The sequence below is a fragment of the Prionailurus bengalensis genome, chromosome E4, assembly GCF_016509475.1.
Source record: "Prionailurus bengalensis isolate Pbe53 chromosome E4, Fcat_Pben_1.1_paternal_pri, whole genome shotgun sequence".
In the NCBI taxonomy this organism is placed as follows: domain Eukaryota; kingdom Metazoa; phylum Chordata; class Mammalia; order Carnivora; family Felidae; genus Prionailurus; species Prionailurus bengalensis.
The window spans coordinates 39,857,020-39,880,090 of record NC_057360.1 but is presented as its reverse complement, the minus strand read 5'-3'; the positions used below and the strand labels follow the sequence as shown (position 1 = coordinate 39,880,090).

Sequence of the window (23,071 nt, the reverse complement as noted above, 5' to 3'; positions counted from 1 at the left end):
CAGGATGGCCAGCCACCGCCAGAAGCTAGGAAGAAGCAAGGAGTGATTCTCCCCTCAGGGCCTGAGGAGGCAGTTTGTCTGCCAACAGCTTCATCTTGGACTTCTACCCTCCAGAACTGTGAGGAAATAAATTTCTGTTGTTCGAAGCCCCTGAATTTGTGGCACTTTGTCCCAAGCAGCTCGAGGAAACCACTATGCTGGCACAGCACCAAGCAGAGGGCCTGGCACATAGAAAGTGCCTAGTAAAATATACAATGCCCGCCCCCAAAGAACTCTCCGGACTTTAAGATGTACCTAATTCACTTTTCCTTACTTCTAGAGTCATCTGCATACCGACCTTCCGTGTCTTTGGGTTTTGTTTTTTTTTTTTTTTACATCCATAGAGAGGGTTTTGGATTTTGGACTGACAGATACCTGACTGTCCCCTGGCTTCATGAAGTGTCCCTGGAAGGGCCAGGCATCAAATGACTAGGAGTAATTTTCTTCCTAAGTTGAGGACCACTGGCAAACCCTGGAAGGAAAGTTCCCTTCCCTAGGCCTCCAGGGAGACAGCAGGCTCCCTGGGAAGTGTCAGGCCCTGTATCGGAGTATCCAGGGACACAGCTTACGACCATCCCCTCTCTGTCTTTCCTTGGCCGAGCAAACGGCTCTGGGTCCTGCCTTGGCTTCTGTTCAGAACTCTCTGGGGCCTTGTCAACCTTAACGCTGCTCCCCAACACTCCGTGATGGACTCATTTGATCCCTGCAATCTGGAAGGAAGCAAAGTGTCATTATTTCCACGACACAGAAGTGATTTGGCCCAAGTCACATGGCTCATAAACGGCAGAATCAGAGCTCAAAGCCAAGTCTCCAGGCTCCCAGTTCAGCACTCACTCCTTAAACTTCACTCCTCACCTCCTATGCCAGGAAGGAAGGCTCCCCGGAGGAGGGGGTGTTTGGGGAGAAGGAGATGCTTAGCTATGTCTGTGTTTCCAGGCTTCTGCTCAGCAGCTGGCTTGCTGGTCACTGTGAGATCTCAGAGCTGGAGGGCACCGTAGAGACAATCAGTCCTGGGTCAGTGCCAAAGGGAGGCCAGGCTGGGGAGCAAGGTCGGAGTGCAGGCAGTAGACTCTCCTCCATCTTCTTTTCCTGGCACCTGGGGCTGCTTCTCGTCCCTCTCAGACCAGGAACAGCTGCTGCTGACCTTGCAGTTCTGATCCATCAGGGGTGATAAGACTCTCGGTGCTCAGTGACTGGCCCTCTCTCTGCCCACCTGCTGCTGGTTCCTGGCTAGAAAGCACCGACACCCACCAGCCCAGATGGGCCCTTTAAGGGACCCAGGGGGTGCTGGTGGTGCCTGAGTTGCCTTCGAGTGGCTCCAAAATTCCAGTCCTGGTTATCGGGGTTCACTCCTTCCGGGGGGAAAAGCTGATCTTCCTCTGCCCTGTTCCACACCCTGCCCCTCCAGCCCAAAGTCCAGTATCAGCAAAGCAAGGACAGTACCTTTGACACCATTGTGTTTTCAGAGCTGTGGGCACTCAAATGTTTGCTGAATTGAATCTTCTTAAATCTCATTTTGTGGAGATGTTGGCTTTACAGGGGGCGCGTTTGGCAGTTTTGGATGCGGCATAGCGAAAGCACGACCCAGCTCATCTCGGGGGTGGGGGTGGGGGGGTGCTATTAGGGGCGGGGTGGGTGCCGAGGCCCCGGGAGGCACCCAGGGCTGCAGACCCGAGGTTGCGGTACCTGCTCTAACTTTCCCGCTCGGCTTCTGCTCGTAAGTTTCACGGGGCTAAGTCGGTTTACCGCCAGTGTGCTCGGCCTGACCCTGATCTTCGGGTCCCCTCCAGCCGCCCCACTCCCCGCCACCCCGGGCCCCGCGAGGCCCCTGCGAGAGAGGAGGCGGCCCAGCGCCGAGCTGGTCCGACTGGTTCTGAGCAGGAAGTCCCCCGCCCTCGCCGCGGGCGGCCGATCGACCCCGGGCCGGCCTGTGCGTCCGTGGGTCCGTCCGGCGGCCTGTCGGATAGCTGGCCGGCGCTGGCAGGCGCGCGGTCGGGCCGGCCGGGGCGGAGATCAATGCGGCTTTGTCGGGGCCGCCCACACCCCGAAGAGGCGGCTCGCGGCGGCGGGCCGGGCGGGCCGAGATAAGCGGCCATGTGACCCTACCTGGGCCGGGCGGCGGGGGAGGGGCGCGCAGGTGAGGCGGCGGCCGCCGGGCCCTGCACGCGCACACGGCGGCCCGCGGGCTCAGCGGCATGGCTGTCAGCAGGAAGGACTGGTCCGCGCTGTCCAGGTGAGCGCCGCGGCGGGCCCCGGGGAGCCGCACCGGGGTCTCCTCCGCGCGCCGGCCCCTCACCCCCCACCCCTTCCCGCCCGGGAGGCGGGCTCTGAGCCTTGATCCTGCTGGCCCTGCTGCTCCGTAAGGGGGGACGACCCCGGGGGCACACTGGGGAACTCTTAAGTGACAGAGCGGTGTTCTCGCTCCCCGACGGTTTCCTTTCCTCCTCTTGGGGACTGAGGCCGCACACGGGGTGCTTGGGGGAGGCTGGGCCCGACCTGGAGAGCCCCCTTCAAACACGACCACCTGCGGGGACGCGTTGGGGGTTTGGGGAGGTGTTTAAGAGTTACCGCCGCCGAGCCTCATTTCCAGACAAGCCTCCCTTGCTGTCACGTTTCTCTGGTAGAGACTGGGAGAGGAGGGCCCTGGGGAGGGGTCCCTCAGCCCCTCTTGCGGAGGAGGAGTGGGGGCACCACTTCCTCGGAGGGTCGGAAGTAGAAGGATCAGTGGATTGAGAGACCACGGCGCAACAGACACCACCCCCCCCCTCCCGCCCCAATGAAGCTCAGATTCTGAGTTTGGCATTTTCGGGTGGTGTCTGCGCTGGATCACCTAGGATAGTTGCTGTTCCCCTTTGTGCCTCGTTCCTTATTTGTAGGCAAGTCCCTCAAAGGGTCAGGAAACCAGGTATCTAATCTCTGCCTGCTGGGCATCCTGTGATGGTTAGATAAAACTGGGGTGTTGGGGGGTTGTCCTGGAGGCAGCGCCCCTCACTGTGGCTGGTGACCCCCGGTGACTCCTCTCGGAGCTACCCTGCACCTCTGCTCAGAAGTGTCCACATGAGCATGTTCACCTCCTTATCCCCAGCAGCATCTGTCACATACACCCATTTTGCCCTTGAGGAAACCGAGGCCCACGTAGTAGCTCTCAGCTGGATTCCTACTCCTTTGATCCCGTAGGCTTCAGCCAAGGAGAAATTGGCCTTTTTGACCCTCCCAGGTGGGCATTTGGATCCTGAGGCCAAGGCAGTCTCTGCAGGGGCAGACCAGCACCCTCCCCAGGCTTTCCCCATTAAGGCTGCTTTCAGGCATTCTCTAGTGCTCTAGAATCTCCTTCCCCTCCCTCCAGAAGGGCCCCAGAGCTTCTCCAGCATCTCAGTCTCATCTCCCCAGGGCTGGGGGCCCACCTCCTCAGACCCTCAAGACCTCACACTGCTCTGAAGCACAGTGGCCAGGTAACCCCCCAGGTGGAGGGGCCCAAGGGATCTAGAAAGGGGATAAAGTAAGCCCCGAGAATGGAAGGAACTCAGTGCCCTGGAAAACAGGAACCTAGGCTGCCAGGGAGGTTGGACACACCCCAGGGAAGGTCTGTGCTGAGGGTGGAGCTTGGGGGTCCAGACCTTGGACTCTGTGTGTGGGTCAGTGTACATGGGGGTTGATGTGGGAGTGTCTTTTCTCCTAGGTGTGGGCATATCTGTGCCTATGGATGTGTGCCTGTATGTGTACGTGCAGGTGTATGTGTGGGTGAGCATGTTTATGGCCTGTGTGGTGTGGAGGCATCTGTGTGGGTAGTAGGTTCTTATGTGGCTGAGTTTGGGCCTTAGGAGTCTGAGTCTGAGTCTGTTTGGTGTGAATGTTTATGGGAGACCTCAGTATAGGGCATTGGGTTAAAAATGCAAACCACACGCAACTTCCTCAGGAGCTCACAGACGGGTGGGATGTATGTGATTTTGTGTCTGAGAGCATGCCTGGATCTGTATGGGGTGTGCATGTGTGGTGGGTGGGCAGCTGGGGCATGAGAACTTTACAAATGGGAGCAGGGTCTGGTCTTAGCTTGTCCACTGCTCAGATGGACTTGTGGCTGCTGGGGTAGGGCCGAGTTCCCATGGGATGTCCAGGGTCAGTGCCAGACACGCCCTGGAGAACCAGTCCTGCCACAGGAGCCCCTGGCCGGCCCTCCCTGCTGGCCCCAGCCCTCACAGAGCCCCGTGGGCAGACACAGCTGCTGCCAACAGTCACCCTGATGAGGCACCTGGAACAGAGGACCGCTCCTTCCCTGCTCCCTTCGTGAACAACAAGCCTCAGCGGGCAGGAGGGAAAGGGCTGTGAGTCACTGTCAACCGAGTCTCCCAGGCTGGGGAGGACTATGGTGAGGGTGTGACCCGTGTGGCTCCAGCCAGGGCCCAGGTGGGGAGCTGAGGGCGGCCTGCAGCCTAGCCTTGGTGCGAAGTAGGAATTCAGATGCTCCAGCCCTGGGCTGGGGGCAGCGGTGAGCTGGCTGGCAGGGCGCCCTGGTTAGTGGCCTCGTCCTTTCCTCCCTTGTCTGGCTGGGTGACGGTAGAGGCTGGGCGGGGCCTGTCTGCAGGGGGTGAGGGGTGGGTCTGAGAGTGCCTGGGACTGAGTAGCCAGTGGTTAATCATTTCCCTACCTGGGCCTTGAGCAGACCTCCCACCTCCCAGCACTGCCCTCCCCTGACACCTCTCCCTAGACCATCAGGGCTAGAGGGGACTTCGGTGACCACCTGTGGTGACCCCTCATTGTGCAGAAGGGGAACCAGAGACCTGTCTCCTTCAGGGGTTGAAGACTGGCCCAAAGTCCTACAGCCAGTCAGAGCTGGGCCTCCCAGCTCCTCTTTCCTTCAGAGGTTTGCAAATCCTGCTCCTTGAGGTCCGGGGTTCTACAGATGCTTCTGGGGCAGCCTTCCCCCACCTTCCTCTACTTTAACCAGAGCAGCTGAGCCTTGGTCTGTTTTTCAAGCTTGTTTTGAGGTCCCCGGCAGGGCAGGGGAGAAGGGGTTTCTTCCTTAGATCTAACTTCTGTCTGGTCTGCAGCAGCTGAGAGCGGTGTGAGTGCTGTATTGGGGAGGGTAGCAGCCCTACATGGAGGCAAAGACAGGGGTGTTGTCTCCGAATGAAGGCCAGGAGGCAGAGGAAAGGGTTGTGGCAAAGGTGGGTGTGGTGGGGCAGCCTCCTAGGGCTGTGGCATCAGCTGGTGAGAGTGACTGGGACTCCTGGATGGTGGGACCCGGGTTCCATCCTGGGCCTGGCTCTGGTCAATGTGTTGGCCACCGGGCTTTCCCAAACCTCTGCTCTCCCATGACCTCTGGCCTGTCCTGGGGTGGGGAAGCGCACAAGGTCAGAGGCCCTCCCAGCCTCCCCTGCTCCTTCCTCTGAATATATACCCTGTTGGGCTCTTAAGAAGGTGGGGCCTCACTCTGGCTGAGGGACAGCCCTCCCAGGACATCCTTTACCAGCATTTGGTATTGTGGTTAAGGGTACGGGCTTATGAGAGGCTGACCTAGGATGGAATCTTATTATTATTATTATTGTTATATTATTAGTTGTGGTATCTTGGGAAATTTACTAGCCCCAGTGACTTTCCATTTCCTCGTCTGTGAAATGGGGATAACACCACCTTTCCTCACAGGGCTGTTGTGAGGTTTAATGTCAATGTTATTTGTAAAATACTTAGAACAGTGCCTGGCATTATAGTAAGCACTTCTATGTTACTACCTTTACTTCTTGGTTCCTTCATTTATTGAGCTGTTTACCATATTCCGCAAATAGTTGTGTGCTGCTAAAGGTTCTAAGGCCCTTCGTTACCATTTATTTATTACGGGGGTTTCGACAACTATACCTGCTGAGGCCCCTCCTGGATACTGACAGACACCTGCCCGTCCTTCCCCCCAGTTCTATCGGTTTCCTCATCTTATAGCAAGTTATTGGCAATAGCATTTCTCCCCCGGGGTGGGGTGGTGGTGAAGGTGGTGAAGGTGAAGTGATTCATGTTTTGCCAGGGGTTGAAGGCAGCCCCATGATTCGTGAGCAGCAGGGGAGTGACCAAGCCACCTTGGGTGCACTGTGGGGTCATGGCCTAAAACTGGTGGACATTCAAGGACACCTGGGCCCCACCTCCTGCAGTTCCAGCCCTGGAGACCCCTTAGGGTTAGGGCTGGCCTGGGGAGGGGTGGGGGGGGGGTGAGTCATTTCTGAGGAGACCAGGCTCTGGCAGATCACACTCCATATATGGCCCCACTGGAGAATAAACAAATAAGCTGCTTCCCCCAGGGCTGAGAGGAGCGTGTGGGAACGGGGTTGCTCAGGACCAAGGAATCCTGGAGGCTCCAGCCCAGCCCAGCTGGGTGTGGTCAGGGGAGAAGAGCTTCCGGCTTTGTGGGGCACTTTCCCGTGGATGGATCCTTCAGCTTTGGAGGATGAGAACTGGTCCCAAAGTGTTCATAGGGGGAGGGAATAAGTCCCGAGAAGGAGAGAGCTGAAAACATGGCCTCAGATGAGAACCCGATGAAGTTGGCATTTCCACTTCTGGTAGAGAAGGGCTGCAATCAAAGCCTTATGGCCTTGACCTCAGAACTTAAACAAGATTCCCATAGGCCTTCACATACCCCTGTAGGCTATGTGTATCTGAAGATTGATCATTCATTTACCACACACGAATTGATGATCTCTTGTGAACCAACTTCAGCTGAGGAATGGGAGGGCATCAGAACCTGGCTCGTAAGAGATGGGCAGGTTGCCTTTGGGGAGCTGAGGATTTGTCCCTGCTTTGTTCTCTTCCTTGTCAAGACAGAGGCTTTCGGTTCTCAGGGAGGAGGAGCGGCCTGCACATCTGAGAGTCGACGGTCACACTTGTTCATTCCACATTCACTGGCGCTTGTGTGCCAGGAGCCGTGGTGCATGCTGGAGATGAGAGGTACCCTGGCCTGTGGTCTCTCCTCTCCCTGCAGGACCACAGCCTCACACCTTCCTTCCTAACTTCTCATACCTTCTCTACTCCCCTTCATTTGCCTGGCTTTAAAAAGAAAACAAAACTTGATGTGTGTCTATTGTATATAAATTACACCTCAATTAAAAAACCACTCCTGGGGGCACCTGGGTGGCTCAGTCGGTTGAGCATCCAACTTCAGCTCAAGTCATGATCTTGCTGTTCATGAGTTCAAGTCCCTCCTCGGCTCTGTGCTGACAGCTCAGAGTCTGGAGCCTGCTTTGGATTCTGGGTCTCCCACTCTCTCTGCCCCTCCCCTGCCCTGCTCACATTCTGTCCAAATAAATAAATAAGTAAATAAATAAATATCAATACATAAAATATTTAAAAAAAATCATTTCTTAAGTGGTGCCTGAGTGGCTCAGTTGGTTGAGTGGCTGACTTTGGCTCAGGTCATGATCTCGCAGTTCGCGGGGCCAAGCCCTGCGTCTGTGCTGACAGCTTGGAGCCTGGAGCCGGCTTCGGATTCTCTGTCTCCCTCTTTCTCTGCCCCTCTCACGCTCTGTCTCTCTCTCTCTCTCAAAAATAAATAAATGTAAAAAAAAAAAAAAAAGTCATTCCTGAGTCCACATTCTGCTCTAGCACTGCCCCATTTTATTTGCTTCTCTCTGAGGAACGTTTCTCCAAAGAGTTGCTGGCTCTCACCGGTCCCTCGGTTTTGACTCCCATTCTTCCCTTGCTGGTCCAGCCTGGCTCCGGCCCAATCCGTCGAGCTGGCTTCCTGTGGACCAGACACTTCTGTTCTCTCTACTCTGTGCTGGTCTTCTTGTCCCCACCACCCCCTGCCCCTGTGGTCTTGGACAGGACCTCATTCCTCCCTCCAGGTTCACACTCCGCCCCCCAGTCTCCTTGGTGTCCTTTTCTTCTCCTCACCCCAAACAAGCCGGAAATGGAATTTTCCTCCCCCCACCAGCTCCCTAAACTCCTTCCTCCCCTGATCTTTCCCATCGTACTAACAGCACCAGGAATTGCTCAGGCCAGAAATCTAGTTTTCCGTGTTTCTTCTTTTTTTCTCCTCTGCATCCACAATCCCCCTTTGGCTCTGTCTTCAAAATGTGTTCCCACTCCATCCCTTTTTCCTTCTCTCTGTCGCTACCAAGTTCACCACCGCCGGCATAGCTCTCACCTGGGCGATTGCAGGAGCCTCCTGATGGGTGTCCCTGTTTCCTTCTCCCTCTGCCACCCTCAATTCTTTTTCCTTCAGCAGCCAGAGATAATAATAATGATAAATTCTGTCATGTCATTCCTCTATGTAAAACTATCCAGTGGGTCTCCAGCACACTTGAGTACAACCCACATTCTTTCTCTGGTCTATGAAGGCCTTTTCTCTGGCCTCTCCTCCCTGTCCAAGGTCCCTGCGGGCCATATTCTGGCTCTGGGTCTCCCTTCCTCCAAACAGCCAGCTGTCACACCCAGGGCTTGGCACTTGCTGTGCCCTCCTCCTGGGCCACCTTGCCTCCAGATCCGGCTCCTCTGGCTTCTTCTCAGAGGGCCCTCTCCTCCCAGTCATCGTCTCTCTCTTACCCCTTACCTGGTTCTCTTGTCCTGTGTCCCTTGCTGACTTTGCCTTGTCCATGTGCTTATTTCCTTGCTCACTGACCGCACCCCGGCCCCCTGCACTATGTGCTCTGTGGCCGGAAGAACTCCGTCTTCTTCTCTGCTGCACGCCGATCCCTGGAACTATGCCTGGCACGTCGTCAGTGCTCAAAAATTACTTGGTGAATGTTGGATCAGCACGATGTTGGACTTAGAAAACCAGATCGGAGCCATCGTGTGGCTCCTTCTCCTCATGTTAGTAAAGAAAACCGAGGAAGAGGAAAGAGGGGGATGTGCACCAGGGGAGGAGGAGTAGACTCAGCCTTACAAGAGGCGGCCTTGAGGAATCTTTCCTTGGAGGCTCCATAGGTGCTTTTCATATGCGATTCTGTTTGCAAAATTTGTGGGTTTGCATGATTTTTTCCCCCCAAGAAACACATCTGTTCCTTCAGTTGAGTCTTGGTTGCATGGCAATACTCTGCAAGAGGGGAAAAGGTCTAGAAGGTATAGGGCTGGGCAGAGGGATAGGCTGGGAGAGACACCTGATAATGGCCAAAGGAAGGCCTCACAGTAACTCTGGGAGGGAAGAAGAAGGCCTTTTCCAGACTCTTCCTATCTGTAGGGCCCCAGATAGCACTGGGGGAGTCATAGGAAGGCTCCAGAGAGGGCTTGCTCTGCTGACTCTCAGGGCATGCTACTCTCAGCCCAAACTTTCTCCCAGGGCTCTGGGTGAAGCACATCTTCTTGCTCCTCCAACCCCCCTACCTCTAACCTCTAGGCTTGCTCAGGCCCTCCTTTCTGCCTGGACTGCCAGATTCTCTCCAGCCCCCTGTCACCTCTATTAAAATCCTGTTCACCCCCCTAGGTCCAGCTCAGGTTCGTTCAGTCTTGTCCGTGAGCCTTTCTTGGTAATCTTGGCCTACAGTAATCATTCTCCCCCCTGCAGAGCAATTTCTTTGCTTTGGTTGGGGAAGTTATTGGTGGACACACTTTTCTTTCTCACTCGACAGTAGGTACCTTTAGGGAAGGGACGTTGCCTTGTTCTGTGAACCCCCCCGTTGCTGACTTGCTGGCCCATTGCAGTTGCTTAGAGACATATTTGCTCTTCGCTTGGGATGGAAGGGTGGTTGGATGGAAGATGGGGTGGGCTGGCAGTGAGGCACGGGGGGGGGGGATGGTAGGGCAGGTGGCTAAAGATGATTGGTGGGTGGGTGGGATTGGGCAGGGAAATGGGGGGTGACTGGGTGGATGGCTGTGTGGATTGACAGGTGGCTAGATGGGCAGGTGGTGAGTGCGGAAGGAGGTGGGTGGGTGGGTGGGTGACTGGCTGTGGGAGTGCCTGATTGGTCCTGTGAATGCAGGGTGACTGGAGCAGGAACCCAAAATAGAGTGTATGGAGTCCCCTTGCTCCCCGACAAATGAAAGCTGGGTCTAGAAGGTGAGAGAGGCCAAAGAGCTCCTGAGAAGGGAAGTGGATATTGGAACCTTTCCCAGGTGTAATTGGCCTTATTTGTGAGTCTCCCCATTCTGAACGGCTGAGAAATCCCGTGGGTTGTTGGGAACCTCTGAGAAAGTTTCTCTGCCATTGTCCATTGATGAATATTATCTAAGAATCCAGGACCCAAAAGAAAAAGGAACTTGTCAAGTTTATCTCCCTCCTTCAGGCAGAACTGTGCCCACCCTCCCATGTTCCTAGTCACCCCTAGAGAGGGAGGCCCCACCTTCCCACTCTGGATTCCAGAGTCAAGTCCAACCCAGTGTTTGTCATCCTGGGTGGTTTTGTCCCCCAGGGGATATGGCAAAGACAGGAGACATTTTTGGTTGTCACAAGTGGGGGGTGGTGCTAAGGTATCTCTAGTGGGTAGAGGTTAGGGATGCTGTTCAACATCCTAAATTCAGCACAGCCCCTCCACATGAAGTTACCCAGCTGAAATCTCAGTGGTACCCGGGATAGGAAACTCTGGTCTGATCCAAATCCTTGTAGTACCTTTATTTGAAATTTAATTGACATGTAATGTGAGCCACAAATATGAACCATGTTAAAATTGTAAATTTTCTATAAGACACACTAAAAAAGTGAAAAGAAACAGATGATTAATTTTCATAATAGGTCTCATTTATCCCAGGGTATCCAAAATATTATTTCAGCGTGTAAACAATATATGGAATTATTTTTATTTTTTAAATGTTTATTTCTGAGAGAGAGAGAGAGAGAAAGAGAGAGTACAGGGGATGGGCAGGGAGTGAGGGAGACAGAGGATCCGAAGCAGGCTCTGCACTGATGCGGGGCTCGAACTCATGAACCGAGAGATCAGTACCTGAGCTGAAGTCAGATGCTTAACCGACTGACCCACCCAGGTGCCCCAATAAGCAGAATTATTAACAAGATACTCTACATTCTGTTTGTCATATTACGTCTTGGGACTACCTGTGTGTGTTACAATTCCGGCACGTCTCAGTTCAGCCCAGCCATGTTTCTTTCTTTTTTTATTTTCTTATTATTTTTTTAAATGTTTATTTATTTATTTTTTTTAATTTTTTTTTTCAACGTTTATTTATTTTTGGGATAGAGAGAGACAGAGCCTGAACGGGGGAGGGGCAGAGAGAGAGGGAGACACAGAATCGGAAACAGGCTCCAGGCTCTGAGTCATCAGCCCAGAGCCTGACGCGGGGCTCGAACTCCCGGACCGCGAGATCGTGACCTGGCTGAAGTCGGACGCTTAACCGACTGCGCCACCCAGGCGCCCCAAAATGTTTATTTATTTTTGAGACAGACACAGAGCATGAATGGGGGAGGGTCAGAGAGAGGGAGACACAGAATCCGAAACAGGCTCCAGGTTCTGGGCTGTCAGCACAGAGCCCGACGCGGGGCTCGAACTCACGGACCCGGGGATCATGACCTGAGCTGAAGTCGGACGCTTGACCGACTGAGCCACCAGGCGCCCCAGCCCAGCCATCTTTCAAGTGCGCCATAACCACCTACAGATGGCCCAGGCTTAGAATGAATTTGCTGTCTTCTCCCAGCCCCGTAGGGGTCTGCCCTGGGAATAGGTATCCAGGGACCCAGGAGTCTTGCCTGGGCTGCACTGATCCTCTCCACCCCCCTCCCCCAGCCTGGCCAGGCAGTGGACTCTAGAAGATGAGGAGGAGCAGGAGCGAGAGCGCCGGCGGCGACACCGCAATCTGAGCTCGGCCACGGACGAGGAAGCTCCCAAGCTCGCCCAGAATGGACACACACCGGCTGCCCAGAGGTGCTCGGGTCAGGGTGGGGGACGAGGCACCATTTCCCTGTCCCAGGTGACCCGGATGGACTTAGCTGCCCCAGACAGCCCGGGGAATGAGATGAAGGGTCCGCAGATGTCCTTCAAGCTCCTCACCTTCCCTAGACCCTCCTCCACGCTGCCCGCCTCCACCCTCTTCAGAACCAGAATCACTATCCATGAGCCGATACTTTGCTGCACATTTGGTGGATAGAAGTCATTTAATCCTTACAGTATCCCCGGGAGAGAGGTATCATTAACCCATTTTACAGATGGAGAAATTGGGTCAAAGAGCACACACAGGTGACTTGCTGAGATTGCACACCTAAGGTTGGCAGAGCCGGACTCGCCATCCGGATCGGTCAGGCTCTGTGGGCTCAACTCTTTCCACAACCCAGGCTGTCTCCCCTGTAACCCGGAACCTCCATAATTCACTTCTGAGGGGAGGGATGCGGTGGCTACTCTTGCCGCCTGGATTTTAGGGCTGTGGGGGAATGGAAGTCCCCTGTGGGCCAGGACTGTGCTGGGCAATCACGTGGAATGGGTCTCGTTTCACCCAACAGGCCTGGTTTGCAGATTTGGACGCTGAGGCCTAGCCGGTGATTTCACTTGCCCCAATTCACATGGAGAGCAGGGTGGTGAGGAAGGAAAACAATCTCCTTTTGCTGGAGGCCAAGTGCTACGGGTTTAGGACAGTCCTCTCATGTTGCTCGTGTTCCCTTGGGTCCCCAAGAGAAGGGGGAACAGGGTGTGCGCCCCGAGCTGCCCCAGTGCCCGTGGCCGCCACCGCGGCTAACGGGAGTGCAGGATGGCGTGTCAGAGCTTAGCGCTGTCCTCTCGGCTCCACCACTGATCATCTGTGCGACCTTTGACAAGTCCCCGAACGTCTCTGGTCTTGATCTAAGCTCTCAGGGGCGAGCACTGCATTTATTCCTTTTGACTTCCCCCACCCGGCACGGGGCCCAGCGCAGACAAACTTGTTCAGTCAGTGTTTGTTGACTGGGTCTCAACATGCAGAGTTGGACCTTATAGGGGTATATAAACTTTTTAAAAACGTGGTGCGCATTGTTCAAATGACTTCGTGGAAACCCAATATGTAAAGGCTGTTAAAAGTGATCTTTCTTTAAGTGATGGGGGGTGGGGTGCCTCCCCGGTGGCCCTGGAAGCATCCCCATTGGGTCAGGTACACCCCAGGGTGTCTCCCGTCTCTGATAGCCTCTGATACTTAACTCCCACCCCTTCTCCATCTTCTGGCCTAGGTTGCCCAGCGTGGAGGAAGCCGAGGTGCCCAAGCCGCAGACCTCAGCCTCTAAAGATGAGGACAGCCAGACCACCCTCAGGACACGGCAGGAGCGGAGGCAGAGGCGGCAGGCAGTGGAGGCTGCACAGGCCCCTGTCCAGCGGGAGGCAGAGGAGGGAAGGGACAGCTCCGGCCCAGAGCAGGCCAAGCTGCAGCCCCTCATGCCCAAGAAGGAGGCGGAGCTGCCTCCTCGCCGGAGACTGAGCCGGGAGCAGAGGGGCCCTTGGGCCAGGGAGGAGGAGAGCTTGGCGGGAGCTTGCCAAGAGGCAGAAGGCGGGAAGAAGGGGGTCTCAGAGAAGCCCCCTATCTCAGAGAAGTCCTCCATCCCAGAGAAGACATTAGCCCCTGGAAAGAGACTCGTCTCAGAGGAGTTCTCCATCTCGGAGAAGGCCCCGGGACCTGAGAAAACTTCTGTGTCAGAGAAAAGAGCCATCTCAGAGAAGAAGGCCATTCTAGAAAAAACAAGTGGCTCTGAGAAGTTGCCGGCCCCAGGGAAGACATCAGACTCGGAAAGGAGACTGGTTTCTGAGAAAGCATTGCTCTTTGAGAAGTCTCTGGTGTCCGAGAAGACCTCAGCGGCAGAGACAAAGCTGGCTCCAAAGAGGCTGGCAGCCTTGGGACAGCCCCAGGCAGGGGGGCGGCTGGCTTCTGGGGGAGGCCAGCCCACCACCACAGAGCAGAGGGGAAGTGCCCTCTCTGAGAAGAGGCCCCCGTCCTTGGCAGAGCTGGGAGAACAGGGCGTGCCAGACTCTCCGACTGTGACTTCCCGCCTCCCGCCCATCACACTCCAGGTTGGCAGTGCCCCCGCCCCTCCCATCCCTGCATGTGCCCCTCTCATCCTGCCCTGGGTGGTCTCTGGCTCCCTTGCTGTCTCCTGTCCTCTCACCGTGGGGCTGGATTTGGCAATTTCCTCTCTCCCTACCTGCTTCCAATCACTGTCAGAATAGGGGACGTTTGAGGCAAGGGCAGGCAGTTGGCAGCTGAAAAGGGCATCAGCTGTGTTGCCAGGGAGCACCTGCCACCCTGAACCCCCTCGTGATCCAGGGCCTGGATTTCAGGACACCAGCAGACTCTGGGGAAACCTCACATCCTTCCAGAAGTTCTGCTGGAAAGTTCTGCCTGGTGGCCTAGCCCCACGGAACTGTGTCCACCGTCCCCACAGCAGAGGCAGAGGGGCAGGACGGTTTTCTTCTCCTCTTCCTCCTGCAGCTCTTGGGATGAGCCAGGCCACATGGGGTCCCCATGGCAGCTTGGGCTTCGGGCTCCCCCGATCTCCCGTATGACACTCCCCCACTCCATCCAGGTGAAAGTCCCCAGCAAGGAGGAAGAGGTGGACACACCCTCACCCACTCAGGCCACCTACAGCAGCTCCCTCAAACGCTCCAGCCCCAGGACCATCTCCTTTCGGGTGAGAGCCCAGGGTACCTTTGTCTCCAGTTCCCTGGAGGGCAACCTGGGGAAACCAGCATCTATCCCAGCCTTAGGTTAGATATCAAGCGGATCCTTTGGATAGAGAGGTGTTTTGGATTCCCATGGGTAGCCAAGAGCAGATGACTTGGGTTAAGTGAAGGAGAGCCAGTTAATGACCCAGAGGGTTGGTGTGGATGAGACTGAGCAGCCCCACCTAGTGGACAAGGCCAGAGCTGCAGGAAGAGGGCACCGGACAGGTTCTGTGGCAGGGGCCCCACCCCTGCCTTCAGCAGTTCCTGATCCCACCCAGGAGGCTTGAGCAGCGGGGAAGGGTAGGAACCAAGAGCAGTGGGGCTCTCCAAGCGCTCCCTACTCTGCCTCTGCCCCAGTGGTACAGTGGTATGGACTGGGGACTCTCTTCTCAATTTCTGATAATTTACTCTTAGTTCCTTGGTTCACTGGGTGGTTCACTTATTTTTGACTGACTGCTTTGTGCCCCTGATGTGTGCCAGGCCCTGGGGAGGAAGCTGGATGCCTGATATTGATCAGGGCTAGTCCCTGCCTGGCAGGGCTCATGGGCAGTAGGGAGGCAGACAGGAAAACAGATGGTTGAGCTGGTGGTGGTGGTGGGGCCAGGGAGGGGCTTCTGACCCGGCCTGGTGGGTGGAGGCAGGTGTCTCCCAGACAAGAGGAGGATCTTTAACGGAGGTTTGGTTGGGGGTTGGAGGAAGAGGAAGTGTTCAGAAAGCTGAGCCTCTCCCTCGAGGAGGGCCCTGGCCTCCTGGGGACTGTCACTCATCAGAGACTATCCTTCTTGTTTCAGATGAACTCCAGGAAAGACAACTCGGAAACAACCTTAACACGCAGGTCAGGGGCCTGGAGGCTCTGGCTTTGTCTGATCTGTTCATGTTCAGTCTGTGTTTGCTGAGCGACTGCCACCCGTATTCCTTGTGCCAGGCTGTGCCATAGAGCACCCGAGGGGAAGGTGCAGTCCTCGGCCAGGGCTCCAGACCCTGCGGGGAGACTGGACCAACATGAGGGACCGAGGCCCAGCGAGATGGAACAGGGATGGGGGGGCGGGGAACGGGGAAGGCTTCTTAGAGGAGGCGGGGCTTGGGTGGGGCTCTGAAGGTGGAGGAGGTGGGGAGGGGGAGGAGGACCATGAACAGCGCAGGGAAGGGGAAGCCACGACTTTCAGCAGACCCAACGCAGGGGGGCCCGCAAGTCTCCGTGCGCCATAAGCATCCCCGTGCCCCATAATTTTGATGCGAGTAGTTTGAGGACTGTGTTTTCAAAGAAGGAAGCTGAAATGGGGTCTGGAAAGCAGCTGTGCTCGAGCACGAGGAATCCTGTGCACTCGTGCTGTGTCCACCTGCCCCTAAACATTTGTAGAGGCCAACTATCCCAGGCGAGGCGTGGGGTGACGGTGGTGGCACGGGGTGCACATATGAATGAGGCACGGCTGCTTCTGTTCGGCACCTCACATCAGACTATTAAACTTGCGAGAGCCGCCTCCCCCGCCCCGGCAGGGGGGTGCAGGGACAGGAATGGAACCCCAAAGTGGCTGCAGCCGCCCAGCCTGCGGGAGCTGGAGAGTACATCACGGAGCACTCGCCTCCTGACTGGGACTTGAGATGGAGGGAACAGCACGAGTAAAAGCACAGAGTATGAAAAGCGTGAGGTATCTAGCTAACTGGCACATAAGCCCGCGGAGAAAGCGGTCGGGGGCTGGGGTGGATGCTGGTGTCGGGGAGGAGTCGGGGACCAGACCATGAGAGCCTTGTATGCTGTGTCAGGGAGTTTGGTCCCTGCCCTGTGGCCTGCGAGGTTTGAGCTGTTGAGGACAGGTTGGGCTTTGTCTGGGGTAGGAGTGGTCTGGTGGCAGTGGGGGAGAGCTCAGGGTGGCCGGCAGAGGGGGTCGGGGAAGGGGACTGCAGCGCTGCGGAAGGTAGACAGGAAGGAGATTCAGATGTGTGTGAGGTCCAGTGACAAGAATGGGCGGGAGGGGGAGTGGCAGATATTTCTGACCCTGGGGGTGTCCTGCTGAGTGGGGATGTTTCTGGGGAGGTGACGAAAGTCCCTGGACTTTCCTGTAGTTTTTCACTTTGGCCAAGCCATTCTCGCCTCATTCAGTGACGGAGGCCATCTTCTCTTTGCCAAAAGGGTAGGTGGGTACGGCTCGGGGCCCAGGCGGGCCCGGCGCAGCCGTCTCACCTGTTTTGTCCCGTCCTCCCGTCCCGCAGCGCCAGCGTGAGGCTCCCGGCCAGCACAGTCAAGTTAGGCGAGAAGTTGGAGAGATACCACACCGCTGTTCAGGTGGGCAGGGCTCTCGTGGAGGGGCCGGGACACCTGACGAGCGTGGTAAGTGTGGTCTGTGCACGTCACCCTCGTGGGCCAGCCATCGGTGTTCTCTTTCCAGAGGTCGGAATCGGTCAAGTCTCCAGGCTCCTCCCGCACCGAGTTCTTTGTGGCTCCCGTGGGCGTAGCCAGCAAGCGCCAGCTCTTCGAGAAGGAGCTGGTGGGCCAGAGCCGAGCAGACCCAGCCTCCAGCCGGAAGGTGAGGGGCTCAGGCCCAGCTGGGTGTCTTCAGGCTGATTAGGCCTGAGGCCTCCAAATGCAGAACTTGACCCTGGCAATACTAGAAAGTTCCGTGTTTTCTGGGGCGCCTGGGTGGCTCAGTCGGTTGAGCGTCCGACTTTGGCTCAGGTCGTGATCTCACGATTCATGAGCTCGGGCCCCACGTCGGGCTCGCTGCTCTCAGCAGAGAGCCCGCTTCAGGTCCACGGTCCCCCTCTCTCTGCCCCTCCCCCACTTGCGCTCTCTCAAAAAGAAAGCTCCACGTTTTCTCATGTCCGTTTTGGCAGAACTTACTGTTGACTCGAGTTGCTGTTCATAAGCCTGTCTCCCAAGCTGTGTGCAGCATTCCCTGGGGGAGCGTCGGGGGCCTTCCGGGGCGTATGTGGCACGTGCTAGGTGGATACGGGAGTGAGGCAGAGTCATGTCCCTGTGCCAGGACCTCTGAAAATGCCATCCCGTTGCCAGCTGCCCCAAGCCCTGAGATGCGAGGCTTTCTTTTCAGGAGAACATGAGGCTCTCAGGGGCTGTGACATCAAGGCTCAACCTGTGGATCAGCAGGACCCAGGAATCTGGAGATCAGAACCCCCAGGTACCTCGTCCCTCCCCAAGATCTCGTGCTACAGGCCTTTTGTGGTAGAATGACCCGGGTGAGAGAAGGGACAGCCCTGAGAGAAACAGAGCTCCAGCAGTGGAGACCATGGGGAGTGAGGAGGGTAAGCCTGTGGGCCAGAAGGCAGAAGAGAGGAGTGGGTCTGGGGTCTTCCCTCTCAGGAAGGGGAGGAACCTGGGGTTCCCGAGTCCCTCCGCAGTCAGCCTTGGTTCCCCACCCCCAAACCCTGATGTCCCAAACCAGGAGGTGCGGAAACAGCCGGCAGCCACCAGGAGGACCCAGTTGGGAAAGAAAGCAGATTCCTTCCTGGAGGCAGAGGTGAGAGGAGCAGAGAGGGGCCGGGCCTGGGGAGACTCCACCCCTCACCCCCACGTACACACTAATTGGCCTCCAGCTGCACAGTCTAGTACCCAGGATACCCTGGTTCTGCTCTCAAGCTTGTTTGACCCAAACTTGAGAATGCTGATTGAACCCCGATCTGGCTTTGCTTTCCCTGCAGCTCTGCAAAGCCCCTCCCCGCCCCCAACATCAACCAGCAGGTTTGGGGTCTCTGGTATGAGTGTGGGCCTTGGGCAAAGGGATGCCTTCCTGTCCGGAGGCCCCCTTTCCCTCCCAGCTCTAGGAACCTCCTTGTCTTTTCTGACAGACCTTTGCCCCCACAGGTGTGACGAGCCCTCTGCCGGGACAGACCCGCAAGGTCTGCATCTCAGGGGCCCTCCCTCAGGCCGGGCCCTGTCTCCAGCAGCATTCCTGTCTCTCATTGTCCCTGCCCCCTTTCTGGCTCTGGACCTGGGGCCGGGAGTGTCGGGGAGACTCAACCAGCTCCTGCCCAGCTCAGCATCCGGGGGCAGGTGTCCCCCGGCACCTTGTCACCCCACTGCGGGCGCAGCAGATCCCGGGACCCAGTGTCAGCACAGCGTTGGTTCTCGTCAGCACCGTGTGACCTCCACACCCCGTCCGGAGATAGTTCCCGCTCACGTCCAGGGTCAGGGCGGTACTGTCTCTGAAGAACCTCAGGGTCACCTCTGTGATCTGCTCCCAGCAGGGGCCTCCACCTGCCTGTGGTGTCCCTCGCTGAGGCCTGGATTTACGCACCTTAGCCCCCGGGCCTGCTTCCAGCTTGCTGAGGCCCATCGGCTGGGTTGTAAAGGAGTTGCACTGTCTTCCATGTGCCCCCCTCCCCGCTTTGTTTTCCTCTCACTTCCTTGGCCTGCGGCTCTGGCCGGGAGCTCAGTGCCTTTTTGTGCGCCCCTTCACCCTCTTTCTGGAAAAGCTGTTCTCAGGAAAGGTCTGATACACTCGCTCACTCTCAGGTGTAAGTGACTAATAATACCTTAAAAATGGATTCCTTCCTGGAAGATGTGCTTTTTTTTTTTTTTTAATTTTTTTTTTTTCAACGTTTATTTATTTTTGGGACAGAGAGAGACAGAGCATGAACGGGGGAGGGGCAGAGAGAGAGGGAGACACAGAATCGGAAGCAGGCTCCAGGCTCTGAGCCATCAGCCCAGAGCCTGATGCGGGGCTCGAACTCACGGACCGCGAGATCGTGACCTGGCTGGAGTCGGACGCTTAACCGACTGCGCCACCCAGGCGCCCCCTGGAAGATGTGCTTTTTAACCAGGTTCATCATTGTTGTGACTGGACTGAGGGGAGGGGTCAGTTGCCATTCTCCCTGCAGCCCCTCTTTTCCTCACATTCAGGCGGGCTGCTGCCCTATCCTAGCATGGGAACTTGGTGGAGGGCAGAACTGCCACCTACAATACCAGGCCTGCTGTCACACTTCCCCAAACACATTCTCCCCCAAGCCAGTCCTCCCCAGCATCATGGCCCATGTGGGCTTGGAGACGGCTGAGCTTTCTGAGAATCTAGGACAAACCCAACCTGGTCAGTCCGGTGCCCTATCCAACCCTTTAATGCTGTAATTGAAAAATATATGTGTGTGTGTGTGTGTGTGTGTGTGTGTGTGTATACACACATGCATGTGTACACACACATATCTCACACGTATACACTACTATATACACACACACATATGCACACACATATACACACACCCACACGTTTACTTAGTTTTTCATTTGAACTTCATTAGAACTCTTCTTCCAGACTGCTCTGGTTTTACCCAGAACCAGCTGGGGGAACCAGTGCAGAGCTCTGCCTGCTTCCCCTTTATCCTCTGCCTGCAGACATACTTGGAAAACTCCAGGGTTTCTCAGAACACCGCCCTTAAGGCCATCATCAGGCCCCAGTTCCCAAAGCTTGTGGGACAGAAGCAGCCAGCCAGGGACCACCAGCCTTGTCCCAGCCTTTGTGATTGTGAGTGAGGGCTCCTACCTTGGGTCCTGTGGACTGGGGGACAGAAGGCCCTCAGGGCCCCATCTGTTCAGACCTCCCAGTGACCCCAGACTGGCCCACTTTCAGCTGCTGGGTCTCCTGTGGCTGGTCCTGTGCCTGCACTGAGCTAGGGACAGTGGGACGTGGAGGCACTGCCCTGTACCCCACTGCCTCCCCCCGAGGTTGGGGGATGAAGGCGGACTGCGGAGGGGCTTGGGACCCCCAGGCCCCTTCACTTCCTGGGAGGGAAGACCCCAGACCCACTCCTCTCTTCTGTCTCCCGGCCCACAGGCTTAGCCCTCCTCACTCCCCATGGTCTCCACTGCTGGACGAAACCAGGGGCAGGGGGAGGAGTGTGATGAGCTTTGCCCAGAGACTCAAAGGACCTGCTGGGAACTCAGGGTTCAAACAGGGACCTAAAGACTTATGATGGTCTCTTCTAAACTTTGGAAAGTCCCCTGGTGGGCGAATTTGTTCAGCAGACAAGAACTGTCCTTGCATAGACTTTTCTTGGGAGAGGCTCCCAGAAACCTTCTAGAGTAGAGGCCTGAGTGGGGCCTGAGGGGGATGGCTTGGTCCTGGGTGTCTGGGGTGTCCTGGCAGCTGCACACCCTCTCTGGGGGTGACCATCAAGGACAGGCCGCAGGACAGAGTGTTGAGGGACACGACCTCGTGACTCTTTGTCCCTAGCATTCATGGATCCCCCCCCACAAAGGCCCTGACCTCATTCCTGTCAGGGGGCCAGCCCCCCAACAAGGAGACAAATCTATGCACAAGATAATTTCAGCTGGGGACCGTGTGAGGACGAAATGCAGCACGGCGGTGACTGGCTGGCTGAGTGGACAGGGGAGGCCTCTTGGAGGAGGTGACATCGAGCACCCTCTGCAGACAGAGCAGGTCCCCCCACGCATCCCCCCAACACTCCTTGCCCTGCTTGCCTGCCCTCATGGCCTTGGGACCTCACACATGGCCCGCTCTCTCGTGGGCCCTTGAATCTGCAAGCAGTGTTCCAGTATACGCTTCTTCCAGTGCAATTCTGGGTGGGGACCAGCCTTTGTCTCCCCTTCCTTGCTATCGCTAGCACTGTATATCCCCACCTGCAGGGACAGGGGCATCCACGACAGGTCGGGAACAGCCCTGTCGTATCAAGATATGGCTGCTGGAAAGTGGCTAGACTTTCTCACTGACTCACTGCCTCCCCGTTCTCCGAATTAAATCCCTGCTTTAGAACGGTTTGTGAGAGCCTCACATAGTCCATGAACAGTGAGAACCTACTGGATTTTTCCCATGGGGATCTGTGGCAATTGAGGTGCCCAGGTCCCTCTCCCAGGCATCTGTGCAAATTATGGCCCGTTTGAAGGACTGGGCTTACGAGGAACAGTAAACCACGTAAAGTGGCTCGAGTTAAGGGAAAATTTAAGACCAACAATTCTTAAATTCTAAAAGGTTCCAGGCCAGGGCACAAAGCAAGGCTGGGCTGTTGTGGGCTAGACAGGAAAGAGGATGATAATGCTTTTCTTCCATCTCTCTCCGGACAGCCTGGTTGCTCACCGTTCCTCTGTCAGTCTGCTCCCACCACCTGCCTCTTCTCTGCCTCTTCTCTGCCTCCCTGGGGTCCTTCTCCCCCAGGATGCTGACCGTCAGGCACCTGGCCCCAGCTTGCCGTGCCACGGATCTCCCAGCAGCGTGGAGGACCACATGGCGGGGATCAGCCTGGAGGTGGGGGAATCAGGCCCTTGGGCTCAGAGGCCACTGGGGACCATGGAGGGGACAGTCTCAGCTGAGTTGATGGGGCAGGAGTGTGATAGAGTGGATGAGCGGCGAGTGGAAGTCCTGCACGCAGGGGATGCAGAAATGATGGCTGTTGGTGCCGCATAGTGGCTCCCAGGGCAGCAGGACTGAGAGGAGAGTCAAGGACTGGGAAGCATGGGTGTGTGGTCAGGCAGGGGTGGAGGAGGGAGGGGGAGACTGGCTTTCTTCACCCACAGAGAAACAGACAAGAGTGTACATCCCTGATGGGCAGGGGCTGGAAGGGCCGGGGGGCACACGGGAGGAGTGGGCCTGGCCCAGAGGAGGGGCATTCCTTCTTCAGAGGTAGGACACAGGCCTTGACCCAGAGACACTGAGGGGGGTAGTTAGCTCGGCTGCTGCCAGACTTGCCTTCCCCCTCCGTTTTAGTTCCATCACGTACTGGGCTGCAAGATGCCCTGGGCACTGTGCTAGGGGCTGTGGGCATATCCATGCAAGCAAACCACAAAAAACCCTGGGCCCTGACCTATGTATCTCGCAGTCTAGTAGGTATAGCCAATCACAGTCCTGTACTGCTTTATCTTAAAGCCCTGGGCGTGGGGGGGCTGGGAGGGGAAACGCGCTTCAGCGGTCCTCACAGCCCCCTTGAACAGCCCAGCTGCCTGTCTGAGGACAACCATCATTCTTGACTGGAGGTTCTACCTTGTATCTGACATTCTGTATCAGTTTTAGTCCTTTCCCAGTGAGGAGGACTTGCCACCTGGCTCTGGGGGTCATGGAAAAGACCCACTTTGCAGATGTCCTTACTGAGGCCTGCTGAGCCTGCATCCTGTACAAGCCCACTCGGCCCATTAGAAGCAGCCAGTAGCTTGCAAGACGTCTATACCCACAGCATCACTTTACGTGCAGCTGCAGATAAGCCCTTCCCCCTGCCCGCCAGGCCCCTGGCCCAGAGACTCATGAAGTGTCTTAGAGGTTGCCATCTGCCCCCCAGTACTGCTCCCAGCCTGCCTTCCCAGGCCTGGGCCTCTGGCACCTGCTTTATCAGGATTCTTAAGAGGGACAGCTGGTTTATGTTACATGCCTGCTCCCTCCTCTGTTCCCTGCATATCTGTTCTGGTTTTAAATAGCTTATCTGAGCAGCTGGACAACCACATGGGCTTATATGGCGTGGGGTGCATGTTCCTTTAGTCCTGTCCCTGGCACCTGCCAAAATAGCAGCCAACACCCCCCGCGCCCCCGCTGTGTCTCCTGCTG

The 23,071-nt window shown here is 56.5% G+C and overlaps 1 protein-coding gene across 1 annotated transcript; it reads left to right on the top strand.

Moving 5' to 3' along the window:
* The first annotated feature begins 2,035 nt into the window (after nucleotides 1-2,035).
* Nucleotides 2,036-19,076, top strand: LAD1 (ladinin 1). The gene is made up of 10 exons (XM_043569350.1): nucleotides 2,036-2,272; nucleotides 11,688-11,825; nucleotides 13,094-13,925; nucleotides 14,438-14,542; nucleotides 15,368-15,411; nucleotides 16,788-16,860; nucleotides 16,964-17,101; nucleotides 17,624-17,710; nucleotides 17,975-18,049; nucleotides 18,394-19,076. Exons 1-10 carry the CDS (start codon nucleotides 2,235-2,237, stop codon nucleotides 18,397-18,399), a joined length of 1,536 nt encoding a protein of 511 aa, XP_043425285.1. The 5' UTR covers nucleotides 2,036-2,234; the 3' UTR covers nucleotides 18,400-19,076.
* Nucleotides 19,077-23,071: the final 3,995 nt, after the last annotated feature.

Excerpts from the sequence above, each read along its gene's own strand:
- LAD1 (XM_043569350.1), top strand. The coding sequence starts at position 2,235 with ATGGCTGTCAGCAGGAAGGACTGGTCCGCGCTGTCCAG. Across the intron at positions 14,543-15,367 it reads CCAGGACCATCTCCTTTCGG|ATGAACTCCAGGAAAGACAA; the intron begins GTGAGAGCCCAG and ends TTCTTGTTTCAG. Across the intron at positions 17,102-17,623 it reads ACCCAGCCTCCAGCCGGAAG|GAGAACATGAGGCTCTCAGG; the intron begins GTGAGGGGCTCA and ends CTTTCTTTTCAG.